Source organism: Ambystoma mexicanum, chromosome 1q (genome assembly GCF_040938575.1).
Source record: "Ambystoma mexicanum isolate Mex_15411 chromosome 1q, UKY_AmexF1_1, whole genome shotgun sequence".
NCBI lineage: Eukaryota > Metazoa > Chordata > Amphibia > Caudata > Ambystomatidae > Ambystoma > Ambystoma mexicanum.
This window is the reverse complement of record NC_090922.1, coordinates 1,312,844,130-1,312,861,949: the sequence shown is the minus strand read 5'-3', so window position 1 is coordinate 1,312,861,949 and position 17,820 is coordinate 1,312,844,130. Positions and strand designations below refer to the sequence as shown.

General features: G+C 45.1%; 1 protein-coding gene across 1 annotated transcript in view; it reads right to left on the bottom strand.

The window, feature by feature from the left end:
* LRP8 (LDL receptor related protein 8) overlaps positions 1-17,820 on the bottom strand; it is a 1,426,130-nt gene that overhangs the window by 475,099 nt on the left and 933,211 nt on the right. Inside the window, exon 4 of the mRNA XM_069642168.1 lies at positions 17,523-17,651. Coding sequence (XP_069498269.1) covers positions 17,523-17,651 — 129 coding nt within the window. The remainder of the gene's footprint in view (positions 1-17,522; positions 17,652-17,820) is intronic.

The window sequence follows — 17,820 nt, the reverse complement described above, 5'->3', positions numbered from 1 at the left end:
CTATCTAGCATGTTATGTACTGCCTTAATGGCATTATTTACACACTGTTGTTTATAATTGTCCAAAAGAATTTTAGCCAGTATTGGATTTGGCATGACTTTTTCGTTTTGGGTATCCCGAGGTGAGGGCTGTATTGGAGGTGTAAAAGAAACATCATGTGCGATCTGGGGGTTAAACTCCACATTCTTAGTTAAGGTGGGTGTACTTACAATCGCAGGCAGGGACATGCTTCCAGGTAGATTACTGAAGATATTTCTTGCTGAGGCAATTGCCTCCAGAACCTCCTGAAGCCCCATCTTACTGGAGAGAGATACCACGTAACCACGTCTGGCCACGGACCGGCACAGACCGGCTTGCCCCATTCGTTCCTGCGTGTTCGCGCTGGGTTGGGCAAGGAATGCGCCAAAAAGACCCTCGAGCGCTACTGAGAAATGTAGCTTTTCCCAAGAGCCGTGCGTGCAGGAAGCTTCTCTTCCTGATTCAAATAGCACTGAGGCGGCTAGTACAAAGATAATCAAAATGTGCTGCTGTAATGAAAAAGGTGCAACAATATCACGATACAATTATTAAGATAAAAATGTGTCACAGTAAAAGAAGCAAAATAGCAATTTAAAATAGCAGAATATAATATCTGCAGTCAATCCCCATTGACAAACAAACCTCTGTGACAATTGATGAACTATCAGTGGTACAACAGGTAGCTATGGCAACCAAGGTAGATGCTTCCACATAAGGTTTAGGGGATCCTCGCCTCAGTAATGCCACACTGTTCTAATCAAGAATAATCTATTAGACCATACACTGATATCCGGTCAGATATCTGGACAGGCCTTTGGAATGCTACAGCCACACATCACCTATCTACAAGTTCAGGGAAGAGTGGAGCTCAAATCTCTGTGTATAGTTCCTTAGACCCAACATTCCCAAGAAGGAACCACACCCCAGGACGTCCTCTTTGCTTTTTATCATAGCTCCTTCTTACGCTCCCAGAATACCAAAGCTTTCGCGGTAAGCCATTGCTGCTTTTTGATCACTACAGACCGTAAATATATTCCTTTTTGAAAGATGAGGACTCCATATTAAATGACACTATCCATCAATAGGCGGCTCCCTACCACTGGTTCCTGTTACACTCTATAAAGGATATTTAACACAACACATGAACTGCAACTTTGCAGTGAAGGGTCTGAGTTTAGAGGAGCTAATTCGACGTGTTCCGATAAAAGGAGTCAGATCTCAGTTAGTGCCCAGGTGAAAATCAAGCTTTTGAAAACCTCCCACCAGATAGGAATTGGCAGCGCAGAGAAATATATTACAAACGGAATGTACAGTAAGAAACAGGTGATCATTAAACACACGTAAAAAATACACCCATTTCACCAAAGTGAAAAAAGAGCAAGTCACGCACGTGCAAGACTGTGCTGCGAGTAGGTTATGCACATTTACAAGTTTGCAGATGGCTCAAGGGGTGCTACGTTGCAGTTGGGAGCGTAACTAACTTAACTAGGTTTGTGTGGTGTTGATTTGCTCGAATTACAGCGGCATCTAAGGTACAGTTAAATAGTCATAGGGGAAACTAAGGAAAATTTAAAAATATCCTGTAGTGTCGTACTGTGCTCATTAAGGGGTGAAATGCATATGCAAAATTTATATGCTAGAAGATACCCAGCGGTAATCTCTCCCCATGTGGCCAGGGGACGGCAGCCGCTACCTGATACTGACCCTGGAGCGGCTCTATGAGGGAGGATCACATGGGGGAGACAAGCTCTGGGAGAGTATCAGGGCACTATCGGACAAGGCATGGTATTCCCCTTCCTCTATCGAGGATACCCCAATTCATTACCAATGCCTTAATGGCATATTGTTGCACCTTCCCTCATCCACCTAAGAAGGGCACTGAAGACCTTCTAACGAGATCTGTACGTGATCCATGAAAATCTGACTTGGCCTCTAAAACTCATGAAAACATCTCAGAATCTACCTACAAGTCATCCAGAGCCGAATTTCCCTTAATGTACACAGAGAACACCTACCCAGACTTTGCTTGTAAATCATCATGAATGGACTACCATTCACACAACTACAGGAATACTGGGACAAGGAAGATGAGATGAATAATACAGAGCAAAGAAGACCAAGAACAAAAGCTGCGCTCTAGTTGTTGTGAGTGCATGCCTGTGGTCGGGAAATTTAAAACAGCAGAAGCAGCTGACAGAGGTGCGCTGCTGGAGGGAGAAAGCCGCTTCTCTCGGTATGGACCGAGAGACCGTGGGGCTGCAGAGAATGCCGTGGAGCCAACCGGCTCGAGGAAGAAGAGGATGAAAGCTGACCACAAGAGAGAACATGCTGCGGGAACGCCAGACCCCAATGCAGGGTTCCTGGGTGTTTGCAGTTGTTGAGAAGTTACCAAAGCCCAAAATGAAGCAGAAGAGCCCAGTAGGAACCACGAGAGGCAGAAGAGCAGAGGAACGAAGGCAGTGAAATGGAAGGAACCGCTGAACGACCACCACTGGCTTGCTGCATGCAATCGAAGTACACCAGCAAGAGCCGGTGAGTCCACGAAAAGGGAAGCAGACACACCGGGGCGTTTTGCCAGCCATGCCAAATGCAAATAACTGTTAAAGAAGCAAATTAAATACATGAAAGAGAAAGAGCCAGTGAGCATTTTTCTTTAAAAGGGAAAACAAAACAAAAGTAAGAGACTTTACAGTTTGTGAGTGTATGCAATACGCACAAAAGAAAGGCCCTGCAGGGATAGCATAACATGCAGATACATTATCAGATAAAGCAAACATAGGAGAATATCAAGTTTGGAACTGTGTGAGACCTCATGAAAAAAGGTCTGGAAGGAGAGTACACCAGGCAAATTAAAACTGCAAGGAAAGAAAAAATATTAATTTAAGAAAGCTATGGTAGGAAAGTATACGAGGCAGTTGCAAGTGCGTTCATTTAAGAAGGTCCTGGCAGGAGAGTACACCAGGCAGGGACAAACTGAACAGTGTTTATGAAATACATCACCTAAAGAGGTCCTCAGGATATATCAGGACTAACAAAAAAGGCCGTGTGAAACCAAAGAGAAGAGGAGTGAAAACATGGCAAGAGAGTACTCCAAGTATCCCTAAACAAGATAAAGACAAAGAGCTAAGTTGTTTTGTATCCCAGTTGCGCTGTGGATAAAGAGAAAAACCCAAGCAACTGATATCTTTGAATACACAACAGAGGGAAGAGAAATCCAAGGGAAGGGAACCACCCTCTGGAACAAGGAATTCTGTCCTTTTGGAACTTTTGTGTTGGAGTTACGCATTTTGCTTTTTGAACATTTATGAACCATTCAAGTTCAAAGACACTACCCTTTTCACCTTAGAGTTTATATTGTAATGGTGTTTAAAAAATGTCCATTGTTATATGTGATGTGTTCAGATTACATACTTTGGTATTGGGTATTTACAACGTTTTTTTTAGAATTGTATTACATTTTCTATGATACTAAATGAAATATAAATAAAAGTGTATATTTTTTACTACAAACTTCTTTTGCGCTGATTATCATTGTTTTTGAAAAAACAGCGGGTCACTATTGGAAAAAGAGCTATTGATTTTGTTCTACCTCCTTCTTTGGAAATTACTGTATTTTGTCTTTCCCTAGACAGTGGAGTTCGTTTTGTCTTGCAATAGACAAAGATTAGGGACACCGTACCAACCTGTATGAAACTGATGAAACATTTTTTATCAGTGCATTCTATTGCTTGCACATTGACATAGAACTGCAGCCGCCCATCTGCATGAAGTATGGTCATCAGATGGGAAAGGTTACTAGGAGTACTGCGATTAAGTCTCATGGTATAAGTTGGTTGATGCGACTGGGGAAACCGTCAGGACTGCACCCTCTCCTTAATGCAGAAGGAAAACTGAGGAACCCCAGTCCATCACCTGCCTTAAGAACGCCCCTCACCGCTTGAACTTCAGTTTCTTTCATGGTTTGACAATCCACCAAAGGGAAAAGAGGGCTAGTCTGACACTATGGTCCATAAGGACTCAGGGTCCTACTGCTCGCCTTGGTAACAAGATGATGTTTGGCAACAAGGGTTCAGTAACCAGGCCCTGGCTTTCAAGCCGGAGGAGTCCGGCATTACGTGCAATATAAACGACCGATGAAATCAAAGTAAGTTAAGATTGCTCACAGCTGTTTTTTTTTAGTTCCCTGTCCACTGTTTTCACTCTACTATAAAACGATGACCCCTTTGTTTTGTAAAATAAACCTGTTTGAACTTAAACCTAGGCGTTAAGTGGTCCGTTGTTCCCCATTCGGGCTAGAATGCACATTTTCCGTCTTTTTCTTTGCTTCTGGTGACTGCCCTCACCTCTTTTTCTGCAAAGTACCCTATGGTTATATGGGCTCGCTAAACCAGTCGTCCATTAGCATCCACAGGCATTTGAAATTTCAGGAGTGCGTGCCACTACCTTGCTGCCTCCAATTCCGCTCTGGCTGAGGCAAAGCACCACCTCCTGCAAACCCTGCCGCAATGATCCCCTTCCAAAACACCTGCAGTGCCCCCCCCCACCTGCCTTTGCTAAGGATTCACCTTGAGGTCCAGAAAAACCTGTGGGCGCAATAAACTAGGCCAGGGTTGTGCGACCTGCAGCTTTCCAGAGGCTTCCTCACCATTGATTGACTATGCTGGATAGGGCTGATGGGAGTTGCAGTCCAAAACATCTGGAGAGCCTAGGTTTGCGTAAACAGCGCTCTGGTCCTCCCAAAACATGTCCTGACATTCATCTGATAAAAGGGGGTGCGGTTTTGTTGTTGACAGTGGTTGGAAACAGCACAATGAGGTTCACATAATCGTTGCAGAAAATGCCTCCCTGACATGAGATCAATGAGAATAGCTGAGCTGCCTTTCAAGTACATAAGGCTCAGCTCTTAATATTATTATATTCAATTAAATGAAATTAAATTTTTTTGGGGCATGCTGGAAAACAAGAATACAGTAAGGCTTCACTGTGATTACATCGAAAACAAATCAACGAATACGATTTTGCAGAATTTGTTTTCCCTTTAATTCAATTTGGCTGTAAATATATGCAAAGCGGGACCCTCTTCCTTCCCCCCACCCCCCTGCAGCCCAACCCCCACTCTTCTGTATCTTAATTATTGCTATTACCCACCCCCGCTCACATATGTTTTCAGCCAAATTCGATTAATAAACCTGTGTGGAATTTGTATTTGACGAATCATTCCACGATGTGACGCCGCTAACCGACGGTAAGTTGCCTAGATTCAAGCCCCCATTTCTCTTGGAAATCAGAAGGCTTTGGAGTGAGTGGTTTCTGAGATGCAGGCGTGCAGTTTATACATTCCCTTTCAAATGCTAAAGTGAGAAGCTCTTTTCTTGAAAAAAACACGTAGAAAACCCATACAGAATGTAGCCTCACCAAGCAACAACATGATTCTGGAGCTTCAAGCCCAGTCAGCCATTTTCCCATCCAACGCCAAGCACCTTTATAAGTTATGAATTACCTAAATATTGGCCTGCATGATTTTGGAGTCCAAAAGTATAAAGTCGGTCTGTTTCATTTTTCTAACAGAAGGGCCTCGGATCTCCCCTCAGATCGGTCCACATTGTCTCGCTATAATGACGTCATTGATCTGCTCGACGAGAACAGGAAGATTGGACACAGTCAGCTCGGTGATTAGCGAAACCGAACAATCGTGGTGAAAGAAACGCTCCATGTAGCCTTCTGGTGACATATAACTCGGCCCAGACTGCGTCAAGTGTCCTGGTGGCAGGCAACTTTGCAGCACCCGACCAGCTGAAGAACTGATTTCAAATGACAGGACAGTGTACAAATGGCACTTTGCACTGGTCAGCAACATTTCGGTGCAATTGATCTGACCCAGCCTTTAAAGCACTCGCTCAAGAAATTGTTCTAGATTTCAACAGCTCCCAATGATTAGTGAGATTTCATGTGAGCCTATTAAAAGAGTAATATTCCACTCCGAAATGCTTCATTCACCCTCTGCCCCCCCTGTATTTCTATCCCCCACACAGGGACAGAAATGATTTTTTACGCTAAACATGGTTAACCTTAAATGCTGAGTTCTTTGCAAGTCTATGCCAGGCTATTATTGAAGTCTATGTAAAAAGGACGAGTATACTCGTCCTTCCTTGGCACTTAAGCTGATTCGGCATCTAAAAAAGCACAAGCCGTCTGCGCCATTTTTAGAGGCCCAATTTCCTGAGAGATGGTCCCGTTGCTTTGTCATTAGCAGATGAAAATATAAGGGCACAAAACATTCCTGTTCCTTCTGGAGCGCACATTTCTACCTGGTCTGCTGCAGTGGTGGAAATGGAAAAGAATTGGTTGGGGGATGCCACAAGGGGCGGGGTAGGAGTGGAATTTGGAGGGGTGGTGCCCGAGGAGGCGGGGTTTAGGGAGGCGGAGCTGGCAGTTGACACCTGATCAAAGGAAATGTCCAAAGAGAGACCAACATGAAGCCAGGCAAGTGCCCGATTGTTTTAATACAGAGCGAAGAGATGTGAAAGAGGACACACGTTGTTGCCTAACACACAAAGCACATGCGCGTGGAGAATACAACCCGACACTTTGATAGATGTCAAGCAGATGTCAAGCTTTCTCGATCAACTACTTAAATGGGCGTCAGAGCATGGAGGCCTATTATGAGTCACTGCACCGACTCATTTTCTTGTCATTCAAGTAAGACTTCTGAAATCACTTCACTCTGATGTTTAAAGCCCAAAAATGAATCTTTAAAAGGAAATCTGGCAAAATCATCCACTTGCGTTTTTATTGAAGCTTTCTGCAGTCACACACCAGCACTTTGGTGCAGGGTGAGCAGATGAGTCCATGTTGCCAGGCACCAAATTCCCAGGCATAGGTTGCAATTTTGCAAATAACTGGTATTGGGAGTTTGACTGAAATCTGTTCAATTGAGGTTAGTGAGAACGACAAGTTCCAGAATGCATGAGTCTTAAATCAAAATACAGGACAAGACAAAGGGTGTCACAGTGGCCGAGTTATCTGGCCATCGCAGTTGTGCAGGTTTGCACTAACAAAGGGATTTGCATCCATGGAAAATCAGTTTCCATGACTTAAGTCATTGCTTTCTATAGGGCCAAACAAGTCACAATGAACTGCTTGCAGGAACTTTGTTGTGCATCCATGGAAAATCAGTTTCCATGACTTAAATCATTGCTTTCTATAGGGCCAAACAAGTTTCAATGAACCGCTTCCAGGCACTTTGTTGTGCATCCATGGAAAATCAGTTTCCATGACTTAAGTCATTGCTTTCTATAGGGCCAAACAAGTCACAATGAACGGCTTGCAGGAACTTTGTTGTGGTTTCGATTGGTCAATGGGTTACCAAGTTGATATAGTAAGGCATTTGGGGCCAGGACCAGGTCAGTTCTGATCAAAATCATGAATGCGTAAGCAGATAGCCTTGTTGCTAACATGGCTGCATGCAGAGGACTATCATTAAGGCTTGCCTAAAATCCAGAACTCCGATAAGAAAAACCAAAGGTGTTCCTTAGGTCACCTGTCCATGCGCTCCGCTGTTGACAGCATCTGGGGATCCAAGAATAAGATTTGTGAAGGCCATGCAGAGGCTATCAGGATTTTTGGGTCAGGACTACATTCCATAAATCCACCGACATGGTATGTTGAATCCGTATTACAGAGCTGGAGCATTGAGGTGAAAATCAAGCAGTGGCGGTACTAAGAGTGGAGGGGTTTTCAGGGGTCCACCTCTGGTGCAGTGGCATGAGGTGTATCACAGGGCCCCATATCACAGAGACCCCGCTCTCTAGAAGCAGGAAAGGAAGAAGACTGGAGTCCCCGTCAATTCACCAGGTACATTTCTTCAATTGATGCTCATGCCGCGGATCACAAAATAATCCATGAATTCCTGCATGCAGCAGAATGTGGCGGCATGAACAGGCGCAAGAAAACGCACTTATTTCAGTACATTACTCATAAGTGTGAACATGGCCATACACAAAATATCACTATGTCCACACACCCAGAACATAAACCCCAGGATTCAAGGTGTAATGTCCCCACATCATCCAGAAATGACCATCATAAAAATCCCCCATGGAAGTGCCTGCCCCCCAATAATAGTACAACTTCAACCACGTACTTTTCCCCCCAGAGTGATCCACGTCTACAGACAGCATGACACTGCAACACAAAGCAAAAACAAATGCCCGCAATCCACGGTCAGGTTTTCCACAATCGCCATTTAATTATTTTTGCATTTGTTAAGCGCTCTAAACCCAGAGGCATCAAGGCACTTGTTACAGAATTTATACAGCAGTTGGAAACATACATTTAGGTTCATAGGCATCAGTCAGACAATAGCACAGGTCAGGCCTTAAGAGAACAGCAGAGTCTTGAGCTGTTTTCCGAGGGCCCAGGAAGATTGTTCTGATCTTAATGTCAAGGGTAGAGAGTTCCAGTTTTTGGAGGCGATGACCGAGAAGCTCATCCATCCGGCTCTTTTTAGTCTGAATCTTGGGGTGATCAGTTGGTGAGTACGGGAAGAGCGGGTGGGTCATGACAATTGTGCTTTGATGAGTTTTTGATAAAGGTTTCTGGGGGGAGATGTTCGTGGGGCATTTGCGGGTGATGACAAATGTTTTAAAGGCAATGCCCTTGGAGTTTTAAAGGCAATGCGCTTGCAAATCGGAAGCCAATGCGCCCTTCTTCTTGCAACTGAAATGTGCTCTGGCGGTGTCCAGTCAAAGGATCGAATGAAAAGGATCGAATGACAAAAGGTTTGAGTCAAAAGGACTGGAAAAAAAAAGGTTGAATGCCTTTTTTGAAATGTATATATTTTTTTGGCTTTCTTATAGGTAAAAACATTTTTTTACACCAAAAACAGGGGTTTGGGGGCGGGGGGACCCCCCCCCCCCAAAAAAATAAAAATAAATAAAAATGTGACCCTTTTTTTCGGTCCTTTTGACTCGCACCTTTTGTCATTCGATCCTTTAACCTAAAACCTGCTCCCTTGGGATGTTTAGTGCGGCTCTGAGTGCATTGTTCTGAAACATCACAAACAACCACAATGTATCCGCTCCACTTAGGCATGACACTTCCTCCATAAAAAATAAGAAACCAGCCCCACAACTGCCCACAGAGAGGTAGGATTTTGCCTGGCCTATCTCTAGACATTTTTGCGAATATCGTCATTGCTTTGAATGATGCCATCAGCGCTAGTGTCAAAGGCCATGAAATATCCCCGTATCCCATTGCAATTACCAGATAACTGGATGTGCACACGCTGGTGGCACTAAGGAAGCACATTTGACACCCATAACAATCACAGGAAATGTCCAAGTGCAATGACCAAAACCGCTGCCAGGAGAGCAAACACCACCGGAAATGCTTAAGCCAACAAAATGTAGAAAACATTGATTGATGCTGGCAAATTTGCAAAAGCTCCAGTAGTGCAACATCTCAGTAAGCATTCTAGTAATTACAAATAAATCAGCCAGGGAAAGCGGGGCATGCAGACGTCAGACCTTCGCCGGCTCTCCCGAAGCACGCAACCAGTTTTACTTGCCCTTGATGCAGGAACCATCGGGTGACACTGGCATGTCTGAGACGCATGCTGATGGCCTTGGTTTTAAGACATGTTAAAGTGCACTCCAACCTTGAGGTATCGTGACGCATCCAGGCAAGGGCGAACACAATACTTAGTTACAGGTTAAAACAGTGCACCACACAATGGCCACTCACTGCCGGGGCTGCGGCCACCTACCACTAATCCCACCTGCTTCAACGCAGCAAAGGATGAGTTAAGAGACTATGCGACACAACCTACGGAAGCCGCTGTGCCGTCCTGCCCTTGAAATAGAACATAGTACGTGGTGATAAAGAGAAACAGCACTCTTCCATTCTCAGATCGGAGCACCAGGTAGGCTGGATACGTCGATCATGGCAAAGTTGAGACTTATCCCCACCGCACAGAGTTTGTGAATGGGACACAGAACACAAGTCATGAAATCAGGACAGTACCGGAAAAAGTGGTCAAATCTGCTCACAATCCAACACTTGAAAATCCAGGAGAACAGTTTGAGCCGTGTAGCCATAATATACTCCCGCATTATTAATAAGGTCAATGGTCCTATATAGGCTCTTTAAAGCCCCATCTATTTTCTTGTGCACTGGACCTGCTGGATTGGCCTCATCGTTAGTAGAGTTGCGTTGACCAATGGGATGCCACAAACGATCATCCAACTTGTCATTCCCTGGGAATTTGTTTTCAACTTCCGCCATTTGGTACATCCTGAAAATGTATATTGGAAATGACGAATGCTCTGTGTCGCCCCATTCTTTTGGAAGCACCTTCTCCATGTCCTCATGAAAAGGAAAAGCCGACCAAATGGCTTTTTCTCCAGAGGGATGGGGCTTCAGGAAACTGTAGGTTTTACCTTATTTGCTCCAACACAGTCTAATACACTTGCCCTATAATCTTTTTCTGTACATTCTATCAACAGCGTTTCCTTCTTACTTGCTTCTTCTCCTCTTCAATATCTCTCAACTCCCCCCAATCGCCTCTCCTTCCCATGCCCGGATCTCTAGGTGGATTCTCCCCAGGGGCTTCTGATGCAGGGCTGGTTTGAATTAAATACTGCCACATTGGCTTTCATACCCGCTGCCACAGATGCCGCCACCAGCTGGGCAATCTTGGCCCGTCATCATCGTGGGAGAGCACGAGCGTCTTTTTTATGTTGATGATGGTGCCGATGATGATGCCTGGATCTCTTAGGAGATAAAGATTTGGAAGATTCTGATGATGCTGGGACTTACTTTCTCTTTTCAGCTGCCCTCCTGAGGCCCATCGCTACCCAACTTAGGAAAACTGAGATGATTCCTTTTTATCCAGTCAGTTCCTCCCCCTGTTGACCAATAATGGACCTCCAGGGCGGGGGTGGGGAAGACGGGCGCTTTCCTTGAGCTCATCATTTTTGCAGAAAACTTCCAGATAAGTACTATTCATCTCCGGCTCCCAATCAGTATTCCCAATCCCAGGTCCATGTGCTAATGGAGGCCACCTGCACAAGGACATCCCTGAAGGGATCGTACCCCCATTTTGAGAGTGCATTCCCTGGCAACAGCGCAACAGATCAGGTACTTGCAGGTGGAGAGGCATGTCCATGTTTCCATGCGTGCATGTCTGCCGCAGCGCAGCACCTCCGAGGGATTTTAGAAGCCATGCCCGCCAAGGTGCCTGCAACTGCATGGCTATTCATATCCCAAATGTCCAGTGCCCACAAGAGCAAGGCACTCCAGGAGCTATAAGGAGTACATGCGACCAGTGCCCCCCAAAGTGCCAGGCACCTGCAATATTCCTCTTGGCTGTGTGGGTGAAGGCCTCACAACAGTGCAGCCCCAGACCCTTCTCTCAATATTACACATATAGCACCAGCAGCAGCGCTGCCCCCACACACAATTACTAATTTTATATTTTCTAATTATTGGGTGTTAGGCTGCATCAGCTCGACCAGCCAATCCTTCATACTTACCATATTACCTTACATCCTTAATAATAATATCAATATCTAGTTTTATATAGCGCTACAAGCCCGCAGGCATCTGAGCGCTGAGATAACAGTTGATATTATTATCCCACAGCGTGGTACTCAATTTATCGACCTCGGAAGGATGAAAGGTTGAGTTGGCCCTGCCGGGATTCAAACCTGCATCAGTAGGCTGCGCACAGATATCAGAGACGAGCGCTCAGCTCTCTGTGCCATCTGACTGGCTAGACTTATATCCTTATGGCTTGCACATGGCAACAGCCTTGCACCAGGTTCTTGTGACGTCTCTGCAAAAACGCAGGACAAGGACTGAAGAGGGAGGAGTTTATAACCCTCGAGGGATGATCGACATCTTCTGGAATTTATGTGGGGTTTCTACATTGGAAGGCAGTCTGAATACACATAGAAAGGACTGTGATGAGGAAGGGAGAAAAACGGTAGCCAATTTGAATGTTAATATACAGATTAAAAAATAATTGCAAAGTTATAGATTTCAAACAGCAGAGGGGTCATTCTCTTTAGGAACACGCAAATAACAATTCATTTAATATGGGAGTCTGGCCTTTTATGAATTATAAATTATAATTGGTTATTTATAACACGCTTAATACCCAGCTGATTCTAAGTACAGACTCGGGATCGAACCTGTGTTGCTCCGTGTCATCTTGCTTCCAAGACTAGCGCGTTTCCCCTGAGCGATCCTCCCGAGAGGCATTATCCCGAGATGACCATTATCTACATATTCTCATTAATAATTTACTCATGTTGCAATTCTGTGCCCCTGCAATCGTTTAATGCAGCAGGCAGACATTGTTAATAGAAACATGACAGTGCGCTTATCCTGTGTTTACGCGTGTGCATGTGTGTGTGCGTCAAAGAATAATGCTCTCGCCTTCACAATAACCCAAAGCAGTTCCATTGTCAAAAGACTACTTTAAAAACGCGTTTTATACGTGAAAATGATGACGAAGCGTCAACACCCAAGATTGCAAAGCAGAAGATAGCATTAATAGAGGAGCATGCCAGCACGCCGCACCACGGACCCAGCACGGATCCCAACCAGCGTGGTGAGCATGTAGTACGAATGAGAGTCATTGGTGCACCTTCAAGATTTGCAATTTAAGGCAGTACCTTCCTCGCTAGGTTTGCTCAATATAAATTCCCAAGCACAATACAAATACAGCAGTCCAAAGGTCTCGTCCTAGGGGTTGCGCGATTAGGAAATACCCGGGCAAAAGGCCTGCTGTCAGCATGTCTTCCAAGTGTGCATACTGTTCTTCAATGGACTGACTTTAACTGAGCTACCTAATATCAGTGTAGAGTGAGTGAAGATAAAATCCTGTGCAAAAACATCAGGCATTATATTGTATGGCTATTCTTGAGGTAAAGAAACCGTACAATGCAAATCGAATCGCTCAGCCCTATTTAAGAAACCATCTGCTGCAGGACCAAAAGTCCCAGCAGACTACAGCCCAGTGTCTCTCCTTCCCCATTATTCAAACGCTATAGACCAGGTGGTCTTTGACTGGATCACCAAGGTATATTAAGGTATATATAGAGCGCAAACCTAGTTAACGTGCCTTGGAGATCCACTTCTATCTGGCTTCCGTAGTAAACGCTGCACCAAGACTAAGCTTAGCCATGTTTCTAACTTTCTCTCAAAGGTTCACCACTCCAGACCCTCTTTTTTACTCATCCTTTTGGACCTCTACCACTTTCCTCCTCACTCTCCAGGACCTTGTTATTTTTTCAAATCTACTCTTTCCTGGACCACCTCCTACCTGGAAGGATGATCCTTTATAATCGTTTGGAACTTGCAAACGTCTGACCGCGCTAATCTCCCTGTTGGCATCCCCCAAGGATCAGTCCTTGGACCTCTGCTCTTCACCCTATATACCTCTGCCCTTAGAAGACATCTCATACTTTGGGTTTCACCCTGACCTTTTTGCTGATAACACTCAAATAGTTTCCACCATTCCCTCCTTCACCCCAGGCATCTCGGAACGGATTATGAACTGCCTCACTGCAATTCGTCACTGGATGGCTAATCATTGCCTCATGCTGAGCTCTTTAAGAAACAGAAGTCCTCTTTCTCCAGGCTTCCAAGCCATCCCTCCCCTCTCCAATCTCATTCCCACCTGACCTTCTTGTACTCGCACCCAAAGCTCGTCAGCTTGGGGTCCCTCTTTGAAAGCGAAAACCAACTGCAACAATTCATCACTACCACTGCCTCTGCTACTCGTGTTAACCTCCTCAACATTCAATAAATATATGTCTGTTTCTTACCAACCACTCTTCAAAAACTAATCACCACTCTCGAGCCCAGCAAACTTGACTGTGGCCAAGCCTACTCCTTGGCTTTCCCCACGACTCCGTCCTCCCATGCACTGTTTACAACCTACCCAAATCCTGCCCCACTTCCACCCACCAACAACATGCTGGTTGGTTCTCCGTGCACAACTGCTCCCTTTTCAAGTGCATTCTTCTTGTCTCCAAAGTTATCAATGGTCTTGCTCCCTAGTACCCGTTTGATTGTATCTCATTTTACTCACAATCTTGTTCCCTCCGATCCTCCTCTGCACTCAACATCACCATCCCACACCCTCCCTGGGCCTCTTCTCACTGCCACTCTTTCTCCCTGCCTTGCACTGCTGCAAGGAACCTGCTTTCCAGAACAATTGAACCCAGCCCAACTGTGGATCTCTTTAAATCTCGGCTCAAACTTTACTTACTTGCTAAAAAGGTAGCTCCTCCATCCTTTCTACCTGACCCCACCACCCCCAGTGATGCTTAATAATGTCATTTTGTATAGTTAAATAGTACTGTTTATTTTGAAGCACTTGCCCCTTACGTGAATGTTAGCTTTGCAAGCCACCTATTTTGATATATATATATATATATATATATATATATATATATATATATATATTCTGTTTTGTTCCTGGTATGTGTTTCACTTTATTACACCCTCAAACTGGCTAATTGCCTGTTCTCATCTTTTTGCTACTGTACAGGCACCCTTCATGGGAAGGCCTCCACTACGCAAATGTGTTGTAAATAATTTCTGATCGAAATTGGCATTCCCGTTCTTCAAATAAATACAAACACAAAAAGACAAAAAACAATAGGGCATACCTGTTGGGAGGCTTTCGGACAGCACTCTCTACTGAACGATGGCCCCATCAAGAGGTTTTGTGACTCTCCGATTCTATGATGCAATCCTTGAGCATGATTGTTTCTATCGCAATATACATGACATCCCTGTTATAAAAATGCGAATATGGCCCTTTGTAAAGTATCAACGCACTTCCAATGCTTGCAGGTACAGGAAGTGTATAGTGCTGAAACTGTGGTACTCTTCCAATAAAAGCAGAAAAAAATGTATTTAGACGTTCGGCTACGGGCTGGAGGAGCAGCCAGGAGAAGGCTGAAGTGATCAGTGAAACGGTAGAGAAGACGCGGCGGTCAGTGGAGAGCAAATGACTACCCAATCACCTTTTATTTCTCATGGCACCTGTAAAGGCCGGTCAGCCACTTATTGCAGGGAAATAACAGCAAATGCACTTCCACTTCTGCACCCTTTATTTGTAGACTCTGCTTGGGAGACAGCACTGCTGATCTCTGCTTCCATGAGCTAAGCCTTTACTATCCATTTGATCACACCAGGCAGCCTAAAGCATTGGGAGGAGGGCTAATACACGTGTACACAAGGAAGGTGGACAATCTTAAACCTATCAGACTCATTGGGATCATTTCATGATATGGGTTGGCACCACCACTCAGTAATTCATTTATGTGGGTGGTAGCGGGAGACCCAATGCAGGGGCCATACGTTGAAGGTAGCAGCTGGGAGAGACTTGCTGCTGCCTCGGGTCATGATTAATGTAGGTGGCGGTGTGAGCTCGCTTTTGTGGGACATAAAAAGTTCAGCTGTAGGAGAAAGAGGTGCCATCACTAAAAATCATACATTAGATAGGCAGCATGGAAATCAGACAAACAAGGAGATACACAAAGGGTGCCGGGTCTATTTGATGAGATGAGTGGTGGGGAGTGGGACAACTCCAGGAACAAAATGGGCTCTGCTGAAGCAGGGTGATGTGTGGTAGCGCATAACCCAGTAGCCTGTGGGTGGAGCAGAACGGCAGCAGCTCTGCATATTGTGGAAGCTTCCAGAACATTTCAAAATGTCCCCTACAATTATGGAAATAGAGAAGAGACTACCTACAAACTCTTCTCCACAGAAGCAAATGCTTGAAGCTGCTGTGATTTCTTATGAAATCACGGAACACTGTCACACACACACACCCAAGAGTCCACTTTTTGCGCTGGGTTTCGATAAGCCCCGCCCGCGATTATAGTGTGATTTGGCCACTTAATTGCGCCAAAATGCTGCAACTTAAGGTAGACTTGAAAAATAGCATTCAATGGAATACTTTCCTTCGCTTGAATCGAAATATGATCCAAATACTAAGACATAGCTCTCAACCATTTCTGTCGCAAAGGCGGGTGAGAACACCACATTTTGTTTTTGGCGGGTGAGAGCCCATTGAAATGAATGGGTGTGCAGGAGGGTTGGCGGGTGAGTCAGCTCTTTACAAAGTGGGTGACACCCACCAAAAGCGTGTGAGTTGAGAGCTATGCTAACATAAAAGAAATGAAAAGGTAACCATGGAAGGGAAATATTACACCATTCAGATTCTGAAAACGGTAATAACTTTATTCCTCTTCGTGAAACAGAGCTGCCCATTTTCTCTGAAGGGCGGAAAGTAGTAAGGCATCGTTTACGCCTTACTTTTACGCTCCTGGACCAGTGCAGGAAATGGGCCAGAACAAGACGGAGCAACGCTCCGGCAAACAATGTCTTGCCGGAGCGCTGCTCCGTCTTCCAGACACAGGGGGTCCAACACACGACTCGCAGATCCTGTGCTTCGAGGCTTCTGAAAGCAGTTGCCTTATTGTAGCGCATGGCGCTTCCCAACCCATTCCTCAGCGAGCGTTCAGAACACAGCAGTGGCTGCCTACAGAAACCGCTGAAGCCTCACATACGGTTTTGTCATTTTTCAAACCGGTGTACATGTCCTGCGTTCTCTTTATTAGAGTGATTACTGTGACCAATCAAAACAATAAAGTCCATTATTCGCTTAAAAAGGTTTTCTTAATGAATCCCTTTAGGACATGTTTAACATTTTGTGCTGCACAACTTGGCCGGGGGCCACGCCCCTTCCTTCCTTCCGAAAGCCCCGCCCCTCCTAAGAAGTGACAATGCATGTTTTCCATTTCCAGCACTGTCCTGGACATGTGACAGCATTTGGAGGTGGAGAAGGCGCAGGAGGCAGACGTAACATTTCCACTGTGCACGCCTCTGATGTCAAAGGGCACGTGCTGTCACGCCTGCACGATGCTCACATGCAGGCGTGAAAGGAATGGATTCCCATGGCTGTTACATTTGGTACAAAACTAAGTAAAATGAAACCGGAAAGGCGTTTTTCTCCTGTTTTTACTCTTTACTTTGTCACTCCGTTTTGCAAAAGCTAAACATGTCATGCAGGTTACCCGACACCACTGTAAGCAGTAGGTTTGGTGGTCTCGCATGCCATGAACACCTTTTACAAAATGACCATCAGCGCGTCTTAAAGTAAAAAACGCCTGCCGACCCGTCCCATTCCATCAACCCCCAAAAGTGACTTCGTCCAAGTTACACCATTTATTTCTTGCACCGCGCAGGAAATAAAAACATGCCATTCAAAACTGAGAACGTGAGCCAGAAATAGTATCCGAATAGTCCACAATATCAGAATTAATGACATTCTTGTGAAGTCATGTCGCACTTCTTGTGACGTCATGATCGCAAATAGCAAACCAATCCAGATGAGAGGCCGAGCATGCGTTCCACGTGTCCTCAAGACCTGGAATCCCTTCTCAGAAACGCAGTGCGTCCGTGCGCATGCGCCTTACCTTTCGCGCAGGCCGCTTCGTCGACGCCGCTGTCGCAGTCCTTCTCGCCGTCGCATTTCCACGTTGAGGGGATGCATTTATTGCTGGAAGCCCCGCAGCTGAATTTCTCAGGTGGGCACACTTGCCTGACTGCAGGATCAGAATAAAATGGAGAGTAATTACATCATTTAGCTTCCGTCATAAGAATACATTGGTTACATGGAAATGATATCATGTGCCACTCTCTAATTGCAGAAGGACGCGTGTGAATTAAATGCATTTGGGCCTAGACATGCGCTGGGCAGATTTTACACGATTG